General features: G+C 36.9%; 1 protein-coding gene across 2 annotated transcripts in view; it reads left to right on the plus strand.

Moving 5' to 3' along the window:
* The window catches only part of Ptchd1 (patched domain containing 1), a 55555-nt gene extending 37444 nt beyond the window's left edge, over positions 1–18111 (plus strand). For both annotated transcript variants that reach the window (XM_063243022.1, XM_003466403.4), the window contains one exon: positions 11200–18111. In XM_063243022.1, coding sequence (XP_063099092.1) covers positions 11200–12854 — 1655 coding nt within the window. In that variant the 3' untranslated portion in view covers positions 12855–18111. The remainder of the gene's footprint in view (positions 1–11199) is intronic.
* Positions 18112–23793: the final 5682 nt, after the last annotated feature.

Genomic DNA, 23793 nt, shown 5'->3' on the forward strand with positions numbered 1-23793 from the left:
AGAGAAAGCCACCAGCTGACTGTGGTAAGGAGTACTCAGTGAGCTCAAGAATGGTACATGAGTGGTCATACAAGTTAGGCACTGACAGTATCTGCTACCCTGAGTCTCCTCACTGTATAGATAGGGTGCATGTGAATATCACACAAAAAGACATGGTAATGTATAAGAACTTTGAAAGCAACACGTGACACAGCAGTAGGAAGCTTCCTTCCCTGTTCTTGCTAAAACTGACCGTGATGCTATGCTCCCAATGTATTGGCTTTTGGAAATACAGAAATTCTCTGACAGAGATAATGGTCAAAACAAAGCCACAGTGGTCATAACGCTAGTTGCTGTGTCCATCTGGTATTGAAGATGACACACTCAGAAAGCCTGATGGCAGACTTTCTGTGGGCCAAGGATTCAAGCAGTTAACTTTCCCCTTTTGGCATGGCAACTACTCAATTCCTTTAGCAAAATTAAAATGTCATTTGGAATAAGATATTAACATTATAAATGAAGTGGCAGTTTTTGTTGACTAGGAAATCACCATGGTTGAGTTCATTAGTATGCCTGATGCCCTGTGGGGAAAAAAAGAATTTCCTCCAGAAATTTCAGCTGCATTATAGTTAAATAAGCAGGGCTGGTGAGGCTTTAAGGCCACAGAATCACATTCCGGCTTTGATGCTCTGCAGCCTGTAAGAACTGAGACCTAGTCATAAACACATACTAGTAGCTTTTGTGAAAAGTGGGGCACTGTGGGGAGACTCTGCTAGATCTGTTCACTTGACATCCCGAAAACAACAGAGAAGGGGCCCTGATGTACTCTGAACTTCCCCCTAAGTTCAGTCCATTAAGATAGCATAACTTGCTTCTTTAAAATAGCCCCAAGACGATGTGGGTCAGTTGTGGAATACAGTACAGTTCCTTGAAGAATGAGTAGGGCCATTAGTAGCTTCTATGGAGGTTTGAGTCAAGCAAGGTTTAAATTAGTAAGATGTTTTGCTCATGATTAGTCACATGCTTGAGTGGTTAGAAAGTGTTTTGTTTTGTTTTTTTTTTTCTTTTTTTTTAGGTTTTCATTTTAAAAATAGTGTCCTTTGTTTTTGCAGGAGGAAGATAAACAGGAATAAGAAAAGGGTGTAGAACTGAAGGGAGGTAGTAAAGTGTTAAGGTTAAGGAAAAAAAGATGTCAAAGCTAGAAAAAAAAACTATTGGTGCTGACCTTATTACATTCCATGGTTGTTATCAGTGAGCTCAACGCATGTCCTTGTATTTAAAGCTTCTTAACAATGAATTTTAGTAAGTAAAATAAAATTGCAATTTTGAGAGCTTCTTAAAACTAATTTTAAGTAAACTAAAATAGTGATGTTCAAAACTTCTTGAAGTTCATTAAGTAAAATGAAATTAAACATTCAAAATGTAAAAGTAATATTACAAAATAAAATAAGTTACAAAGAACTTATATTTGTACTTTTTAAAAGGAGTTTTAAATATTGTAAGTAAAAGTCAATGCAATAGCAAGTATGTCACATGTCAAACCAGTAGGAAGGCATGGTTTTTTCCTGTTTTTGCTATGAACTCAGACAAATATTTAGAAGTAACATGGATGGCATGTTTTCAGTGTATTAACTATTGGAGTTCTCAGGAATTCCTGAACAGAACACTGGTCAAAACAAAACCAAACCACCCATACCATTAGTTGCTCTATCTGGTAGTATTAGTGGAGGGAAGGATCTAAGAGATGATAGGATGGAAATACATTGTTAGCAGGTGAGTGTCTTTAAAAACCAAGTCCAGAAATAGTAATTCCACAACTCCACAAAGACTATCACTGAACTTTACGTTACATTTCAACTCTGAAAAAGCAGATATTTGCAGAGAAAGAGAATAAGGACTGCAGGTGCCCAATACTCCCTTGTTTGCAATTTATGAGGAATCTTCCATGCATTGATTTGATAGGAGTTTTCCCTGCTGAAAATCAGTGTGCAACCTTTCTGTACATTTTCAGCCCAAAAAGTTCTCAGATTCCTTAGTCACAACACGAAAGGAAGCTACACATTTTAGTAGCTAAGACTCATTTGCAATAAACACTTTGCATGATTTAATGAGTGCTTAAATATGCTCACAAAGCTACCAAAGTCAGGATTTAAGATGATTACTCTTATGGATTTCTTAGATAAATTCTTCATTCTTAGAGTACGATTATAAAACAAATTATAAGAGAAGGTATGTAAATATTGTATTCAAGTCCAATGTTTAATTCTACTTTTGTTGCTGATCAGTCTTAAGATAACAATAAGTTTTTCAATAACCAAGAAAAAATACAATGCTAAGGGTTTTTTACTACAATGCATTGCCCATTGCTTAAATTTGCCTACCCAAAACAAAATGGCTGTGCTTAATCTAAACACATTTAGGCAAAACTTCTTAATTTAGTATATTGTATAAATATCAAATAAATACAAATACATATAGCTTCATTTTCAAAAAAAACTATCCAAGAAAAAAGCCTCAAATAGACATTTCTTTAGCTGTCAGTAGGTCTATAATGTGATAAATATTATAGATTTAAAATTCAACAAACCAAACATTCTCAGTGTGATGCTAGTCACATAAGCCCAGATCCAGCCAAATGCCAAAATGGCAATAGATTTAGAATGGAAAAATTTTAAGACCATGTGTTTCAAGCAGTATTAACCTGACAAAATTCCAGAAGAGGAATGAATGTGGATAAACTCTTAAGAGCTCACCATAATGGGATGTGTTTGTGTATTTCTAGCCAAGATGCTATGTGACATCTCTGGCAATAAGAATATATCCTATATGGATGAATCATTTTGGCAATGATGTAAGCATAGATACATCATGATTTAGAATGTTTTTAATCCATGTCGTGCATACTAGACAATCTCACTTCTGCCAAAACCTCTGTCCAGATGAGTCAGATTGGTTTATTTAGAACTAAAATCCTAAAAGGTCTGCAGTATTATAAATCCTCATTGACATTTTTTAGTTACTACAATTTGGAAAAGAACTTATTTAATCTACACCTCTTTTTGTGCATAAAATAATAACTTTTCTTTCCAAACTATATTGATATCAGGTAGTGAGGTACTTGAAGTGTCATTTGTAAACATGACATTCATCATTTTAATCTATTATGGAATTCCCTTTAAAGGAGGAAGATTTACATCATTGTTCTCCAGTTGGATATGATTTAACAGATTGGCATGAGTTTTGTGTGTGCAAGCTCTTACAAAGCTTAATATTTCTACAGCTTTGCTGATCAGACACAAATCAAGAAAGATAAAATGTTGGGAAATATAGAAGGAAGGCTTTCTTCTTTGTATATACAGAAAGTTTGTTCTTTCACATGCACTCTGTGCTACTAAAAGGAGAGAATTGAAGTCATTCTGATAGTTTGAGTATCAGTTTCTATGTGGTAAAGTAACTATATGAGATAATTTATCAAGATACAAGAGCTCGAGATTAGATGAGATCAAAAATACTCTTCAAGCCCTATTTCAAATGTCTGGAAATTTTGAGGAAGTCAAACGTCAAACCCAAGGGGCTCTTTTTCCTTCTGAATTATCCAAGCAGGCCACTCAGATTCAAGGATGCAAAAGGAAGGAGGGATTTGGATTAAATGCTAGGAGAAGAATAAAAGCAGAGAAATTTGGGGTCTTTCCACTGTAAGTTATGTTATTCATATTTTTATCAGAGACCAGATTGGTTTTAATTATCCAAGAATTTGTTTACATATAATGCCACTTATAATGTAGAGAATGGAACTTATAAAAAGAGATGGGGCAAAGTTCCTGTGCAAAAAAATTTAATTCAAACTGAAAAGTTGGAACTCCAAATTATTTTCACTTAGACTTATGCAAATATCAATGATTTTCAAAATTCTTGTATATAGCATTCCTAAAGTGATGAAAAACATTGGGGGGAATAACCAGATAATAATAAAGTTTAAACACTATGAAGTTGCCAGTATCTAACATTTTTGACCTAGGAAATTGGTACCAATCTCCAATCATTTTTTAACTACAAAAACAGTAGTTTCATATGATTAAACCTAATATATTATTGCGGAAATCTCACTATTTGCAACAATATGACAATCTATGTGACAGAGTTGCAGTATATTAGAGTAATATGGAAATATTCAGCCTAAATATAAATCAGTAAAACATTTCAGTAGTTTCTAGAAGGGTTTTATTCACATTTTTATGTATGCATCTGGTTTAAATTGAGAGTAATTCCACACAATATTTCCAAGGTTTGTTTCCTATCTTTGTAATGGCCCTTGGTTGTATGGGACTAGTTTACAAGATTTTATAATCTAGTTTTGTGATTACTTCTCATCCTTTTATTCTTATGCTCTACCAATCATATTATGATGAGGAGTGAATGGGGAAAATAAGTTTGGGGAAATAGGACATAACAGGTTCATAGTTCTGTTCCTAACTATAATCTAAAATAAGACTAGGACTAAGAGTGCAAGTCTAGGGACACAGACTGAATTCAGCAGAAGAATGAAAGGTTTTGTTTTGTTTTGCTTTGCTTTGCTTTCTTAGACCAAAATAGCCTGTCTATCTGGTCTTGCCCAGGGAATGGTGGTGGGGCAAACCTTATGATGGTCAGGCATCAGGAGACTAAGCTGATAAAAATAGAACAGAGGGGAAAACACCTCATGTCTACATTTGGACCAGAATTCAGAAAGTCACAGCTGGGTAGCTGCGACCAGATGGGTCTGCAGGAGCTCACAACCCAAACAGATTCAGAGTCATAGAGTTATTGTCAAGGAAGTCCTGCATTTTGCCCAGACTTCACTACTTCACTAGCCAGGAACCAAAATATAGAAAGATAAAACCCAAGAGAGGAACTCCATTCCCTTTTCTACACTGATTCGTGTAGCAGCATGAACACTTTTTCTACTTCATCAGCAAAAAAAATGTGTCAGCCTACTATTCATTTTGTGTATATATAACCTTTGTACATAATTTATATTAGCTATATTTGATATCATATGTAATGATATGCAATCACCTATTTGTATTTATATGTATAGAATGTATTACATATTATGCAGTATATTCTAAATGTTTACATATAAATACTATATATTTATATATTATGTAGTATTCATCCATTTTATATATAAATATATAAATAGATTTGAATAGGATATGTCATATATACATATACTGTACTTGTATATTACATCTGTCTTATGTATGAAAAGTTATTACACTATGACTATAGCATGCTATGGGGCATGTTTATACACACACTTTATACAGTGCATATATATATATGTGTGTGTGTGTGTGTATATATATATATATATATATATATATATATGACATCTAAATATGTTGTCTTTAAACAAGAAAGAATTGTTAGCAAATTTGTTTCTTGAGCATTACTTTGCAACTGCCTAGGAAAGAAAAATCATTTCTAAGACTCATGTCCAACTCCATGATTAGAATAATCAAAATGTATCAAGTCTCTAGTAGAAAGAATAAGATGTGTATATTTCCCCTGATGTGAACATCTGTTTTTACTTAAGCAGAGTACACCTTTACTCTTACTCTTAACTCTGAGACAAGACAGGCTGCGATAAACCAAACAATTCCACTTATAAAGTAAATGTTTATAGCTGGCAAAGTGCAAATGTAACCCAATTAATGAACTTCTCCCTGAAAATAGATGTTATTCAATCCAGATAGAGAGATGTAGATTTTTTAAAATTATTCTAAAAATTAAAAATCTTGAATTTATGTGGATGTCACTGAATGAAAAGAATTTTATAAACAGGAGCTACTTAGTGAAGCTCATCTAAGAATAAAATATGTTGTAAGCAGAGTTTGCTCATCCATTATGCTCTATATATTTTCAAAAACAAGGTAGTCATTTTATGTCCATATATGAAACTTGACACTGCCCAGGCATGCTATAAATGGCTTCATTGTCTTATATTAACTGTTTTCACACTGAAACTGAAGGATCATCCATCAGTGAGCCATTTCATTTCACCTCATCTTCTCAGCTATTCTTCGCTTTGAGAAACTCAAGCTGAGGAAATCCTGCTAGTGAGGGAGGGGAATTGATGTCAAAAGCGTCAGTTTGCCTCTGCTGTGTTTGTGTGGACTGGAGAAGGTGGGAGAGTCTGGGACTGAAGAAATATCACACTTAACAAAATCTAGATACACAAATTAGATCAATTTGCTACTGAATATTCATTTCCAAAACAAACAAGCAACAACAATAACAAAAACCAAATCACCTAGCCTACTTCTGATAGCAAAAGCAGTCAATAAATTTAAAACATGATTTACTTTATGAATAACTTTCCAGAAGCATATCTATGGATAAAGTTAGGTTAATTCTCAACTATTTGTTAGTGGATTCCTGCCTTAGTGGATTATAAACAACCCTGAAAGCTTTGGCCAGACCCCAGAAAAGTGTTTGGGTGAGTGAGATTTAATCTGTGAATATGCCTGAGAGTTCCCCCAAGTAACTGAAGAATGAGCTAGTTGCATTCCTTTCACATTAGTGTTATTTAGTATCTGTGCTTCTTTTTCTCCTCATTAGTTCAAAAACCTGGGAGTTAATTGCACATACAGATATAAAAAAAATCTTTGGAAAAGAAAAATATTAGCTTAAATTCTTTAGTATTTGATTTTACTAGTCGATAATCCCAAATTCTACTGCTAATAAAATTAATAAAAGCATTTTCCTTTAAAAAAAAAAAACACTTTTAGTACAAATTATGTCCGAACATTGGTGAAGAGCTTTACTGACCACAGCTAAAACCTGGCTAAACGCCCGTGTTTCCTCAAAGCAGTCATTCATGAATAATTAGAACTTGGATCTGTGTGTGTGTATGTATCTTGACACATACTGATATGCATGTGTTCCTATGTGTGTAACAATATGGACATACAGTGTGACAAAAATAGAAACAAATGCCTAAATGTGCTTTTAAATGACAGAAAATGCTTTCAAAGCCTCTTAATCTTTATAATTTGATAGAATGAGTATATGTTGTTTAACAAGAATTTTGTCAACTCCTCAGCCTTATATTATGACTGTAAGAGAATAAATGCTCTAGAATACTGGTAGTTTCTGACATCCTCACTATGACACCTCCGGGTCTCAGGCTATGACTTCCCCTTTGATAACAAATCATGACTGTCATTACCACCATAGTGCCCCTGGTTGTCAAGGTCAAATTCTGTTTAGGCAGCATCCCCGTGCCCACCCTTGTGAGCTCTGCTACCAGGGAATCCTAGTCAACAGACTTGGGGCAGACATCCCAAGTGATGCTTTGTGCCAATGACATGAGCCTCTTAGATGTAATAGAGAAGCTCCTGCTTCATAGAGAAGTTTTAAAAGCAAAGAGCATTACTTTTACTTTTAAAGCACTTTTTCAAAACAAGACAAATGGTAGTCAAACCTCTGAAAAGTACCTTCAGTTTACAGATAGTATGTTTATCTGCATCTATAAAATTTGGCCGCAGAGTCCTGCCTGCTGGATTCCAGCTCCAAAGAGGCCTGTGAATGTTGGTGATGCTAAAGAAGAAACCTATCCTCTTAAGGGAGCAAAGTGAAAAGGAACACAAGCTACCGAAAGCTTTCACTTCTGCCTTTCAGAGACTCTGATTTGCCCAGTTTCTGTAGAGGATGTGGAAGGTAACATCAGGGCTGGTTAGAGGAAAAACTGAGAAAGTTACTCTGAAAGTTTCCTACCTGTTATGTACACCTTCCTCAGCCTCAATCTCAGTTTTGTTTCCCAGACCTTAAGTGTTTCAATAGCACAGTGGCCCAGAGGAGTTTGCACTTGAAAATACTGTATAGCTTTGAAAGTGCAAACCAAAAGAAATTCAGCTGTAATTCTAGGCAGAGTAGGTACTGGAGCAGGGGGCAGGGTGTTCCTCACAACCTAGGGCTTTTGGAATGTGTCTCTTCTTGAACTCAGGCCAGGAAAAAAGGTCCCCACAGTTTGGCTTTCCTTTTGGGTAAAAGAGATCGACCTCTTCAGCATAAATACCCAGCTGTGAGCTGGGTCTAGTGCCAGGCAGGCACTCCAGTCTGTTAATCCCTGAGAGGTACCCACAGCTCGGTTGGCACTTATCCCTCCCTCAACTGACTAAGCTACAGGAAGGAGGCCCAGTTATGGCATCAGCAATTGTTCCAGAAATACAAAGGGTGTAAGCATGGCCAGAAAGGTGTGGCTTAAAAAACAAAAATCAGTGCTATCAGGAATGGTTGGAAGAAACCTTTGATGTCAAGGTCAAGGATGACCAGCAAAGCCACCTCATACTTCTGTGAGGGTACACACACACACACACACACACACACACACACACACACACACACACCTAGCAAGAGAAAAAAGAAAAGATCAAACTGCATAAAGGTGGTCCTTTAAAAATGCAACAACAGAATTCAGTACACAACAGCCTATTTCCACTTTTCCTTGAGTTTGATTCTTTTTATTCTGCATCCTTGAGCCTCACTCTTGTCACCTAATAGCTCTTAATTCCAATTCCTTTTCTCAATTCCCTTTTAAGATTATTCAATGGTAAGGTAAGAAATGAATTTTTATTATATTTTCCAACAAGAGTCAGGGCCAAATAATGTCATAAAACATCATACTGATTATAAAAATTATTGCAAAGCAAATGTAACTCAAATTCTACTATATGATTAATTCAAATTCTGCTATATGCATTCTTATTTTCTTAACATATTTGACTCAGTACTAAAGCCCTGTTTTATTATTTATTTATTTATTTATTGTTTCCAGCAAATAAATACCATTTGAAAAAAACTATTTGCTGTATTCAGCAATCTCTTGAAGTGTGTTTTGCCTTCCAAAGTTATTTGGTATACATGGGCCATAGAAAATGCTTAACATTGTTTCCCCAGGGTGCTGAAACCTCAAGGTATTAATCTTCTTTTTACCCTCATTGTCAAGGGATGGTTTACTTTTAATTAAAGGTCAGTTGGTCCATCTTGAGACCACAGTGGAAACATTTAATAGTTCTCTCTCCTGCGACTAGATTCTAACTACCTAAAATATAATTAATGACAGGATGTCAGTCAACAAGTATGCTTTTGTTTCATGTCTGGAGAGTTTAAATGCCTCCAATTTAACAGGGGCCATGATGCTAGTTATCAAATGAACAGTCTTGGCCTAATCTCTAACAGCAGTTGTAAAATGGTGCCTAGTAAATTAAGATAGGGGATGCAACTGAAAAACACAGAGAGTGTTTCAAAATTTCACAGTAATAGATGCTTTGCATTAATTCCCCTCAAAACACTTTCCCTCACTTCAAACACATTTATCCCATTATCCCTGCTACTTTCTTAAGCAACTCTGAACTTCTTCTTGTGTGGATGTCTTTTGTTGCACTGTCATAGCTGCCTTGATGTCCTGAATCAATTCAAAATGTTTACCTTTTATGGTCATTTTGACTTTGGGGAAGAGCCAGAGGTGGCATGGTGTCAGATCTGGTGAATAAGGTGAATGAAGACACACTGCAATGTTTCTATGAGCGTGCCTGTTCACTGAATGGCACTTGGCAGCAGCATTCAGCTTATTGTTGATCACATCTCATAAAGACACAAAGAGGACTTCCAGAACTGCTTCAGAAAGTGATGAGAATGATGGAGTAAGTGTGTTTCAAAAAAGGGGGAGTAATTTAGGGAGATCAGTAGCAATGCATCTTTTACTGTAATGAATGTTTTTAATTTAAACATTCACTGTATATTTTGATCTCTCATTGTAGATGTCACATTGCTCTGAGGAAGCTGGCCTATCTCATTTCTATGCAGTTGGGTATTCAGGTTTGAGGCTAGGACTTCAAAATAAGGATATAAATACCAACCTGGTAACAGGGGAAGATGTGTGCTCAGTTGTTGTACACACAAGATAACAATGACTCACTTCACTCACATTACACTTGGTTGGAGATTTTAAATTCTTTTATAAAAACAAGACTATTGTACCAAAGGCTAAAGATTTTATTAACCTTAATAATAGAATTGAATATGCCAAGGCATGGAAGCAAAAAATTAGAGTGCTGATCCCAGTGCCAAGATAAGAGTTATCAAATGCCACACTGGGTTATTTTGGTGGGCTTCCCAATGTTACAGAGGCTTGGAAACACAGATAGGCACGGCAAGGAAGTATTTGATTCCAACCTGAAGTGGCAGATGACATACTAGAGCTCCCAAGAAGTAGAACTACGTCAGAACATGGATGCTTACTATATATCTCCTGGTTCAGTGTTACTGGAATGCTTATCAGTGAGGCAAAGTCACTAAGCAGTTAAAGAAAGAGGTGGCCATCCTGGCTCTGTTCTACACAGGCCACTGCCAAGTAGCACGGAGAAGCCAGCAGAGTCACCGCCTGTTTGATGCGTCATCTATAAACAACCAAAATTGGTCAGACAAATCTCTGAAGACAAAATGCAAGTCATAAGCCTTCAACCTGAGTTCAAATTTTTAACAATAACAGAGTTCGTATGAGTCTTATTCCCTGTATACATTCTTCCCTCTTTCCTCGTCACTCAAATATGTTCCTATTTATTTTGCTTTCCCATTTCTCAGATTTATTTCTTCCTGCCCTGATACTTAGTGGAGAAAAACAGGCTGTGATTTAGTTTTATCTCAAGACTCAAACTAAATATAGTGCCTCTTCCTTACCAAAGCTCCCCGCTTGGGCAATTTTAAAACAGTTGACAGGATGTTGACTCAAAACTCTCTACCATTCTCTGTGCAGACCCCCAGCCAGATGTGAGGGGATTGAAAGCAAACTGATGATTGGCTAGGCATCTTCCCTGGAGTATTCCACCAACCAAACAGTGCCCACAACCCACACTATTGATGTATGTCATTCCCAACAGACATGGGCACAAGTTTACATGGCTTTCAATAGACAGATCATCTAGCTTTCTTAAGCCAGAATGGAACATGAAGATCCTAGCTCCACTAGCTGTCCTGCCCCTACTAACACTTGCAGTTCACTGAAACACGGATCTGTCTCCCCAAAGGAGAAATCACTGGCATTAACAAACCTCTCACCATCAGGCCTCATTATATATTTCTCACAAGCCAGTAGTCTCCATGATCAAGTTGCTTTGCCTCTTTAAGAAGATCAGTTCTTTAAACTTTTCCTCTGGTCTTTTTCTTCTCTCTCAGGTCATGGATTATATGGAACTTTTGAAATGTTATCCTCCTGGAGGAAAACTAGAGAAGACCAACACGTTAAAGAGCGAACTGCAGCAGTCTATGCAGACTCCATGCTTTCCTTTTCTCTCACCACTGCCATGTACCTGGTCACCTTTGGCATAGGGGCCAGCCCTTTCACAAACATTGAGGCAGCCAGGATTTTCTGCTGCAATTCCTGTATTGCAATCTTCTTCAACTACCTCTATGTACTCTCGTTTTATGGTTCCAGCCTCGTGTTCACCGGCTACATAGAAAACAATTACCAGCATAGTATCTTCTGTAGAAAAGTCCCAAAGCCTGAGGTATTGCAGGAGAAACCGGCATGGTACAGGTTTCTCCTGACCGCCAGATTCAGTGAGGACACAACTGAAGGTGAGGAAGCGAACACTTACGAGAGTCACCTATTGGTATGTTTCCTCAAACGCTATTACTGTGACTGGATAACCAACACCTATGTCAAGCCTTTTGTAGTCCTCTTTTACCTTATTTATATTTCCTTTGCCTTAATGGGCTATCTGCAGGTCAGTGAAGGGTCAGACCTTAGTAACATCGTAGCAACTGCAACGCAAACCATTGAGTACACTACTGCCCAGCAAAAGTACTTTAGCAATTACAGTCCTGTGATTGGGTTTTACATATATGAGTCCATAGAATACTGGAACACTAGTGTGCAAGAAGATGTTCTAGAATACACCAAGGGGTTTGTGCGAATATCCTGGTTTGAAAGCTATTTAAATTACCTTCGGAAACTCAATATTACCACTGGCTTACCTAAGAAAAATTTCACAGACATGTTGAGAAATTCCTTTTTGAAAGCCCCCCAATTTTCACATTTTCAAGAGGACATCATCTTCTCTAAAAAGTACAATGATGAAGTTGATGTAGTGGCCTCCAGGATGTTTCTGGTGGCCAAGACAATGGAAACAAACAGAGAAGAACTCTATGATCTCTTGGAGACACTGAGGAGACTTTCAGTCACCTCCAAAGTGAAGTTCATCGTCTTCAATCCATCTTTTGTGTACATGGATCGATATGCTTCCTCTCTGGGAGCCCCCCTGCACAACTCCTGCATCAGTGCTTTGTTTCTGCTCTTCTTTTCAGCATTCCTGGTGGCAGATTCTCTGATTAATGTCTGGATCACTCTAACAGTTGTATCTGTGGAGTTTGGAGTGATAGGTTTCATGACATTATGGAAAGTAGAACTGGACTGCATTTCTGTTCTATGCTTAATTTATGGAATTAACTATACAATTGACAATTGTGCTCCACTCTTATCCACATTTGTTCTGGGCAAGGATTTCACAAGAACTAAATGGGTAAAAAATGCCCTGGAAGTTCATGGGGTAGCTATTTTACAGAGTTACCTCTGCTATATTGTTGGTTTGATTCCTCTCGCAGCTGTGCCTTCAAATCTGACCTGTACACTGTTCAGGTGCTTGTTTTTAATAGCATTTGTCACCTTCTTTCACTGCTTTGCCATTTTACCTGTGATACTGACTTTCCTGCCACCCTCTAAGAAAAAAAGGAAAGAGAAGAAAAATCCTGAAAACCGGGAAGAAATTGAGTGTGTAGAAATGGTAGATATCGATAGTACCCGAGTGGTTGACCAAATTACAACAGTGTGACAGTGTCTGCTCGGTGTGTTTTCACCCTAGGTCTTATCAAGAGCAGAGATTCTGTTACTGAAACAGCTAAATTCAAGGTTGTTCCCTTTTTTAAGGATAAGAAGGTATTACAACAAAAAGGAAAGGACAAGGGGGGTAATTGGCATGGCATATTTTCAATCTTTAAAACAAAAGAGTTATTATGAGAATAAACACACACACACATACACCCTAAGAGACTCAATCTCTTAGGATCAAATAGAAGAAAGCTTATTAACAGGCAGGATCCCATTTTTATCCACACTGCAGATGTTGCTAGTATTGTGATAAACGCAACTGATTGAAAGGTCAGCTGCCAAGGCAGAAATAGCTTTAAGCATTATTCAAACAAGGCTTTCAAAACTTCCCCAGAGCAGTAGCTATAGTCAGTGTCTGTGGCTTGAGGTCTTGGCTGTCTCACCAATCTACCCAACACCTGAGAAGATGTTTATGAAAATTCTGACCAGCAAGCCAAAACCTCAGAATCAGACATAGTAGAATGGCTGTCACCCATGAACTGAAATTGAGTAACCCCTAAATTCACCTGGGTGAGGCATTTTTGTTGTCCAGAATGAATTTATCACATTCCCCATTGATGTACTTTTTAACATTTGTGTAGTTCAGTTAGTATACCTAAAAACCAATGCCAGCTTGAGCATTACAGAATTGGGGCAATTCTATTTTGGAATATCTTGCCACTTATCACCAAATGGGCCTGTTTTATTAGTTACATCTCTTGGCAGGAGGCTTTAGGGACATAAAACTACAGAGCCAAACCCAAATACCTGGCATGATAGAGAAAAGCAGGTGTCCACTTGAACCTAGGGACAGTGTCTTCATTTTAACAACAACAACAAAAGCCAGCTGGTACAGCTGTTTGTGGTTTGGCCCTGCACACATTTTTGCATGGATTCCCAGAAACAACATCTGCCCATATGTAGATGAGGATGGGAAGAGGAGCACTGAAATAGTTATTTGCCATACATGTCAACTTGTAGTACCAGTGTGCTTTTGCCGTGGGACGACTTCTCAGGGACTTCAGAAGACAAAACAAGATAGTGAGTCTAAGTCCTGCCACTGAGAAAGTTTACAGCACTGCAAGGAGATAAAGAGCCAAAAAGAAGAAAGATGACACTTACCAGGAAAAGTAATCACCAATACAGATCAATTGACAACAGCAGTCAAACTTTTCTGTTAAATTGGCTCTCCCTCACCTTCATCCCCCAACACATCTTTTCGGTGCCTCTCTACTTCACTGCAAGTCTCTTCTGTACATTAGCAAGCCCAGGTATTTATATGTTGACTTGCAAAATCAATAGGGGAAATGGTTCATAGGTCTAAACAGAAATGTTTTGTTCTAAAAGAGTGATTATGTTGCCACTGACCGCTGAACTTTTTCAAATCTATAAAAATGAAACTAAAACTTACTTATAGTTGAAACAGACATCTACAGTATTTTCCTCTTTGTAGATATGTGGCTTCTTTAGACATCACTAGTGGTAAGCATTTCCCAGAAGCATCTTACTTTTCTGGCCCTAAGCAGAGGTACTGTGTGACTTCCCAATCCTTGAAAGATGAGGAAACTGAAAACTAAAGGAATAAAGTGACTCACCCAGGTCACACCACTAGACAGTTCTCATCATTTTAGCATGCCTAAGACAGGACAGGTCAATATTAAGTTTTTTAATAAGAAAGATATTACCCCCCTTGAAATACATTTCTAAGACAGAAATATAGGACTTTATTGCCACTGGGCAGACACTTTTTAAATGTCTAAGATAAAAATGTTTGGCATTTCGGTGTACCATTGTCCTTCTAAATAGCAAAAAACAAAAAAACAAAAAAAAAAAAAAGCCCAAATGATTCAGATGTAACCACACCAAGTGCAAACCTGTGCTTTCTATTCATGTACTGTTGTACATAAAGTTCTAAATACATGTGCAGGGGATCATAGCTAGTGCATTACACACTTGTTCAGTCTCTCCTGCAGATACACTAAGTGATCATACTAACGTGTTATACACTCAACAAGAAGATAATGAGCTTTAATCCAAGGACAAGTACAGTCCTCACAAAAGGGCAAGTTTGCATAATAGATCTTTAATCAATTCTCTCTCCTAGGGGCTTGCAACTAGGCTATTATTTATAAAACACAACAGAAGAGGGGATTGGTTTTATTCTTAAATCATATGTTGCTAAATCATTTTCTGAACAGTATGTTCTAAATCAGCCATTGATTTAGTGTCAGCCACATGGAGCACCTCAGCTTAAAATGACTCCACAAAACTGACATAACACATACACCAATTAAATGGATTTTGTTGAGAATTTAATCATTCAATTTGGTCAACTGGAATGACTTACTATGGAACTTTCTTTATGACAGATAGTAGTTTTCCAAGTTGATTGAGTCTCTGTATACCCTGGGATATTGTATTTTTAAATGAAGGGCATTTTCAAACTTGTCAACTTCTCTTTTCAGCATTTGAAATCAAGGCTTCTGAAATTCTGACTCTGAAATGAATTTTTCTATTGGGGGATTATGCATGCCAAGATTTATTATTTATTGTTAGAAAAATATTATTTGTTAATGTTGGTTATTGCTCTGACAACATTGGTTTAGCCCCACCATGGAGAAGACACCTTAGAAGTATCTCAAAATCACATCTCCATAAATTTTAAGTCTGTCTGTCATGAAATTTTCTTTTTGGAATTGCTACAAAGAGGGAAAAAAAGATCCCAGCAAGCACTTGAAGTGTTTTTTTTTTTCTTTTAAGTCCAACCAAGACATTAGTGTTCACTTTACCAAAGAAACTTATTTGGTTGGTTTTGATTTTGTGTTTGTTGTTTGTTTACCAAAGACAATATTCCATTCATCAAAAATATTTCTTCTGGTCAAGTAAAAAAACTGTGATACATGAGGTCACTTGGCCTTCATAAGGAAAATAAGAAAAGCCAAGGTAAGGATGATGATATTCTCTCATTGAGTGAAACTTAGTAGAAAATGTGAACTCACAAGGAACTTAGGATTTACAAGAAACAAAATGATACATGAAATAGGGCATTATTGTTTAGTCTTATAGCAGTGTACCAACAAGTAGCAAAAGGGCTTCTCAGGCTAAAGGAAGTACAATTGGTTCCACAGAAATTATAAGAAACGCCTTCATGAAAATCCCTATTCATTGTTTCAGCCTATGAGTTTTGTTTTGTTTCAGGTTATTGTTTCCTTTTTGGTGTATATTGCTTTTGTTTTAATTTACGATTTATGTTTATTTCTGCCTTTCCTACCACTTTTACCCTCAATTTTCAGTTAAAAGACAGATTACCAGATGCTATCCTTCATGGCCACAGTTACTTACACAACATACTACTCTAAAGAAGACCCTTGAAATTTTCTTTATTTGAAATAACCACCATCCAATTCTAAGTGGCATTCTGTGACCATGACACTACTTTTTCTCCAGCCCCAACAACAGAGCTTGGCTGTGTCCTTCACAAGAACAGGAGAGATGGAGAGCTGCCTTGGGGTGTAGCAGGATACAAAGCCTCTTGGCCACAAGTGATATCTTTCTCATAATGGGTATATTCTTTTGGATCCTATTAAAGTATCCCTGCAGCTTGTAGTAGTGTTTGACCTCTGTGAATCTGTTTTGTCATCTATAAAATGGGGATAATAACAGTAAATATCTTTCAATTAAGCAAATATTTATTGAGTGCCTAATATTGCCCATATACTGTTACAGAGACTGGAGACACAAAAGTTAACAAATCAGGTAAAAAATAAGTCTGCCCACTTAGAGTCTGCATTTGAGTGATGTGGCAAGTTTCTGGTGAGAATTAAGTGACATGACATTGGGAAAGCAAGGACTGGCAAAGAGTAGGAACTCATGACATTATAGTTAACTTGTCAGCCTCACACAGTAGCACAGGGCTCATGATCTAAAGCTACACAGTAGTAGATGGATGTGGCATAAGATTAGGGCTATATAAACATGCAGGGAATTGCCACAAAAGTTAATTCCAGTCATTTTAGAACATTCAAAATTTGGCTGGATCACCACTTAGTGGAACAATTGTAAAGGAGGTATAAGCCCTGAATGTTGGGGTTGGGCTTTAACCATGAAAATGGGATATAGGCACTTGGGGTGGGGGTGGGGAGGGGACAGCGCTGATTATTTTTGCTATGCCTGGCTTGTCTGAAGACATTTGAACATTCCCTTTGGGTAATTTGCTTTTCAGTTGTGCTAAATAAAAAGCACCCAGTATCTGAAGACAAAGTTCCTATTTTTTTAAAAAAATGGTAACGTTGTAATACAAAGGAAAATATTAAGTTAGCACTATACTGGATTGGCTGGCAAAGAACTGACAATGGCTATAGACAGCATATTACAGAGTTCTTCCCTGTGGTGGTTACAACTGTTTATTTCTGTTTCATGCCAATCCAGGAGAAAGCAAAAGGGAAAGTGAATGAGCTCGAATCTGTTCACCTGCAGACAGTGTCAGGATGTCCTCCCTAGCCCATCTCTCATCTGCTCCCCTTCATTCTGCCCAGGTGATCTGTTTGAATTCCTCCTTGACACCTATGAGAGTGCCAAATAAGGAAAAGAAAGTAAGATGACCAGAGAACTCTGGCCTCTGTGCAGACTTCTGAGTTAGGTTAAAATTAGCACCATGAGATTTAGAGAAGCCTACCTAGTAGGGAAATAGGCTTCTTTTCAAAGTACAAAGAAAGCAATGTGTACCAAGGAGGCAACCCACAGACGAACCTTGGTGGAAAGGAGTGATGTTCCTATGGAATGTGCCAGCTTCTCCCTCCCAAATGTTGACACCAGATGCATCTTTGGATAGAAGTAATCCTACTCCCTCATTTTCCATGTGAGAAATCTAAAATCTGGAGAAGTGAAATTCTATCCACAGAGCTAGTTAGAAGCAGAAACAGAACTGTAAATGAAGTCTAGTTTCTAGTCTCAGTTCTTTCTCCATTTTGCCACTTTACTGCCAAATTCTGTGTATCTAAAATTTGGGGTCTTAACCTGGGGGTTGTAAATGAGTTGTTAGAAGGAGGAACTCTGAGCTCTCTAAAATTAAATCATATGCAAAAATGTGTGTATATGTTCAATATGTGAATTTTCCTAATTAGAGGGTTCCTAGCTGTCATCAGATTCTGAAAGAGGTCTGTGACCTAAAAGGAGTGAAGAACCACTGTCCTAAATTAATAAAGACCTCATTGGGAGTGTGATCCTGGTGTCCTTGTTTTAGCTAATGAGCAATCAAGAACTTCTCAACCATTTTGTCTGCAAGGAGCCAAGAATTTCTTCCAAATACTGGTTTCTTCATGCCAAGCCCAGTGCCTATTTCTGTTCATAAATTCTTCATTCACTCTTTCACTCATTCATTTGCTTATTCTGAAAACACATTTTCAGTGCTAATTTATTTCTAGCACAAGCTAAATATGACCTCCATGGCAAGACCATGAAAGGACTCCTTTGAATTGTGCCCTTGTGGATAGAAAAAATACCGGTTACTACCACAATGCAACAAAATCTATACAGCCTCAAAGTTACAGTAACTTCCCCACACACATATGCAAAGAGTGGGGGCCAACCTATAGAAGTGTGTCCTGTCAAAGAACGACATAGGTGAGCCCTATTTTGAAAGGTATACCAGGCACACTTGAACACACATGTTGCTGACTCCCCGACAAACAGTCTCATTCATCTTGATAGTACTCGTAGTAGGCAAATAAAATAAAACAATGACTATAAGCGGATGAGTTCATTTAAAGACAAGTGTGTGTCTTGGACACATATACGCAAATAGAAGGCTAGTCCTTTTGATTACTGGTCAGAAGCAAGATATAAAATAGTTTGATGGATGATGGAAGAATTTGGAAAATAAATGGCTCTACCTGTCCTTGGTTTTGCTTCTAGTATAACTCTAGGCACAATAATCTACCAAGATTTATTTACGAGCAAGCCTGAGGAAATCCCTGCTTGGCCTGCACTGAAACACAACACTGCCACTTGCTTTGCCCTCTTGCCAGCCATCAGGGAGACTTTTTTTCAGATGGAGGAACATTAGTCCTACACTGCAGCATCTGTTGTGAGGTTTAAGGGCTTTATTCATTAAGATCTGCAGCGCTTTGTGTAATTCCTACAAAATACCAAAACATTCCATTTATTGTTTCCCATGCCAGCATTATCCTTGGAAAAAAACCCCAAATCTCTATTAAAACAATGTCCTTGATTCTCCAGAATGACTTCTGAATTTGTGTGGTTCAGCCTTTTGGATATTTATTTTTTAAGTTAACATCCTGCAAAACTTGTCTTTGTCCACTATTCCAGAATCACCAAGACAGTTGTCATAATGCCCTCTAAGATTATGGATGACTGGGCAAAATCAGCAAGACCCACTGGCTCTGTTTGGGTGACACACAAACACTCACAATGCATACACACAGATATAAATATGCATCTACCTTTCACAGTATGCCTGATACATGTGAGGCAGTTTGGAATACCTTAGTAGGCTCAGTCCTGTGGTTCCATAGGTTTGTGAGGTTTGTCTGCAAGACACCACACCACACCAAACAAACAAACAAACAAAAACTTCCTTTTCTATGTTTCCTGGATGTGAACACATCTGACAGCAGCCAAACAATATTCTTTAAAGAAAAGAAACCTGGAAAAGTCAACACATTTTACAATTTATAAGTTGCTAACTAATTGTTTCATATTGAAAAAACTATATTTGATGGACTTTTCCAAGTCATTATAAGACTAGCAAGGATACAGAACCACAGAGATATCTCCCAACATCTAGGATTGTGGAAATTTACCCAGGCACAGTAGCACACACCTAAAATCCCAGCTACTCTGGTGACAAAGTCAGGTGGACTGCGAATTTGATAACAATTTACTAACACTCTGCCTCAAAATTAAAAGCGGCTCAGTGACAGAGTGCTTGCCTAGTGCAAGGCCCTAGGTTCATTTCTCATTGCTGAAAAAAACAGAATTGTGGAATTTATCTGAAATCCTTGCTTGGTGACCCAGAATGAGGGAAAGGAGAGGGAGGGAAGGAAGAAAGGCTTGTAGGGTGATCATTCCATTTTTCCAACTCTCAGTAAGAAATGAGCAGTTTCCATTTATCCCTACTGTATCAGTTTGCTAGGAAAATCAATACATTTGATCCAGCTCAAGGAAAAGAGATGCCATCTAATGAAACCTGGTGATAGGAAACATCAGTGAAGAAAAACGTCATGGAAGCAACAGAAGAATTATCCTGAACCAGACACAACACACACAAAACTTAACTAACACACACAAAAGTGGGAAAGCGGACATTAAGAGGAGTCCTGGTACCTGGTACGGCACCTAGAAATTTTGGGAATAAATAAGTCAGGTAATTATGAGGACATGAAAACCAATGAAATTTGTAGAAATTGTTGAATATATATGGTAAGAATAATGGAGTTGTTAAGGATTTACTCCAGAATAAAAATATAAAAACTTCACCTGTCCTTTTTTTTACTAAACTGAAACGATCACACATTTTCTTTTGAATTATTTATTAACTCATAATTTCTCCTTAGTAACTTGATCAGAAAACAGTTTCTCTCCTTGTTTTTTATGATCCTATAATTCAACCACGCAATATTTGCTGTGGATTTACACTCTAGCTGAACACCCATGAGCAGAATTATTTAGTGCCAGCTCAAAATAAGAAAAATTTCTGCTTGGTTTTAGTAATTCCTTGGCCTAGTTTTTTCTCATTAAGTAAATGAAAAATTGCTTCAAAGCTGTAAAACATGCGTCTGCTTAGTCAGTGCACTTAGTTCTTTAACATCAAAGAAATCTTCTGCCAATAATTATTAACAACCAAAATAGGCAATTTTGTAAAATCCTGAATTATTTCTATAGTGGTACAATTTTAATGGGTAAAAAATCCATATGGAAGAGAGTCTATGCCAAATATTTAGTAATGCTGGGGAAGAACCCCACCTAATTATGAAGTAGTTTATATATTAAAATGTTTTATGTCTCGTCATCACTAATGAAAGAAGTTCTTGAAATTGCATATTATTTTACAAAGTTTTGAGCTAAATCAAATACATTTTTCAGTTGTATTCATGGTAATAGATCATAAGACCATATCTTCTTCATCAGAGTAGCCCACTAAATCAGTATCTTAACAACTATTTTTTCCAAAATATTCCATAGTTATGTATATTTCTTAGTATTTTAGCTATATTTTTCATACTAGGCAAATACATGATACTGGTAATAATAAACTTTTACTTTTAAATGAAGAAAAATATGTAAATGCTGGAGCACACAGGTAGTTTAGATTGTTCAGTTTTGAGATAGATAAGCATAAAACTTTATAGGGAAAAAATGCAGCTCCACTCTGACCTGAACAAAGTGTGAGTCACATCATTTTCATCCATGGCATGGAGTACCTGCTGTGGTGGGACTTAACCAAAGGCTTAACCAGAGCAATGTTTCACAAACTTAAAACATTTTCTAGAAAAAAAAAAACATCAGTCAACCTTTCTTGGAGCCTCTCTACTTCATTATGACAAGGTTCTTTTGTACATTAACAAACCTCGATGATTATGTTGTTAGTGGCTCATGGGTTTAAACAGAAACAGTAGGTCTGAAGAGGCTATATGTGGCTGTCCCAGACCCCTGCCATTCCTTTAAATTGACAAAAATGAAGCTAAAACCTGGTTATATTTTTTGGCAGATATTGACAGTGTTTTCTCTTTTAAAGATACTTAACAAAAACCAACATATTAAAAAAATGACTAATGCTTTCAGAAAAATACTGTTTCATTATATTTTCATACTTGAGTTTCTCTGGTGCTTCAAATATGCAGCATCCCACATCTACACATCAGTAGGGAAAACCATCCCACTGGTGACCAGTAATCCCACAGTTCCCCTCTATCTGACCAGCTTTCCATGGAGGACAACATTTCATGCCTGCAGATGGAGTTAATGGATGGAAGAAGCCCCTAGGCCACTTAGAACACTGAATCCAGGAAATGGCTAGTGCCAAATACAGCAAGTCCTTCTTTGATTATCTTTCCATACTAAAATACCACCATCAAATCAAGCATCCTGTTTTCAATCTTGACAGTCAATTCCCAGTATAAAGATGTCAAAATTCTGCTTTCACCTTTTCTTTTTTATTTATTAATCTTTAATTGACATATAAAACTTGTATAGATTAGTGGGGGTACAGTGTGATACTTTAATATACATATGCATTTGTGGAATGATTAAATCAAACTAATTTGTATACCTATGCCTTCTGTACTTATCCTTTTTAAAAATGTTTTGCTTTCACTTTTTAATGCATGTTCTAATCTTTTCATAGACACACACCAAAGAGTGAAATGGCAATGGGCCAGAGGAATAACTCCAGTTGGATTTTTTCCTTGTCTTAATGTTCAGATATTTTAGTGCTCTTTAACAGTAATTTGTATGAGAGGTGGTTTTGTTTTTGTTATTGTTGTGTTATTTTGTGTTTTCCAGATGAATAATCAAGAATGTATATGGATTGAAGACTGGGTTTTCTGTTTATCAAAAGATATCTTTTTATAAAACCTTGCATAGGGTGTCTTCTTTACATTAATGGTGCCATTGTTGTATTTCTGTCTCTAGGCAAAGACAACAAAAATCCATTTCTTGGTCTTAGTTTAATGCATGATTACAAATGGGGCCATAAAATTATAGCAAGGAGCACCCTATCTGCCTGCATGCCTGGATTTACAGAAAGTCAATAGAGCCCTAAGAAGTTTGGCCTTTGTTTTCCATAGCATTATTTTTCCAGGGACATTTAGAATGTGACAGAAAAGAAATATGGGGTGTATTACCTTATAGTTAACAACCTGTATGGAGAGAGAAGAAAAACCTAGGAAATCAGTAACAAAGCAGGACATATGCATGAGGATGTCAAAGCATTTGTTAAGGACTGGTGAGTGGATTTTCTTTTTTAGAACATTTCACAAAGCTAAGTGAATGGATGAGTGATCACTGTCAGAAAGAAAGTTTCAATTCAAAATTATATGTTACAGATATCAACTTACAATATTGATCTTTAATATAAAGGATTGGGATAATTTCAGATTTTGTCTCAGTAGTACTGAACTGGAACTCGGCAGCTGGGAACTGCAAAGAAGTTGCACTCATACTCCTGTCAAAGTCCTTATTTAGCCCATTTCCATGGAAACTGAAAGCAGATCTCTCTCTCTCTCTCTCTCTCTCTCTCTCTCTCTCTCTCTCACACACACACACACACACACACACACACACACACACATACACACCCACAAAACTATGCAGAGTGTGGGAACATGTATATGTGTAAGCATCCAAAAGATAATTTCTATATGGACACTATCTCATCATTAATAATGCTCCAACAAATGGAAGAAAGGGCAATCCAGGCTAATTTCTTTTTTCAGAAACCAAACCTGTAATGTAGATTTTTAAAATCCAGGTTAAAAAAGTAAACCAGAACTACCAACTACTTGGGGAACTCACTCCAATTAATAACCCTGTGTTCAAATAATTGAAGTAAATTGGAAATATTTTATGGAGAGAAGACATCCACAAAAACTAAATTTAATCTCTTGGATTTTTGCCTGCTTTGCTTTACTCTGAAACATCGACATTTCTGTAAATAGCCCAGAAAATAAGTTTTAAGGGAAAAGAAAAAGTGAATCATTTCACTTTTTTTTTTTTTTTAATGGGTACCAGGGATCGAACTCACGACCGCCTGCTTGCACGGCAGGTGCTTATGCCAGCTGAGCTAAATCCCCAGCCCCCCCCAATCATTTCACTTTAATTTGTCAACCTATACTTAGTTAAGTTTCCATCCTAATGGCAAAATAATATGTGCATATTCCAGATTT

The sequence above is a fragment of the Cavia porcellus genome, unplaced genomic scaffold, assembly GCF_034190915.1.
Source record: "Cavia porcellus strain 051 isolate PalLab524CR breed Dunkin Hartley unplaced genomic scaffold, mCavPor4.1 scaffold_33, whole genome shotgun sequence".
Lineage (NCBI taxonomy): Eukaryota > Metazoa > Chordata > Mammalia > Rodentia > Caviidae > Cavia > Cavia porcellus.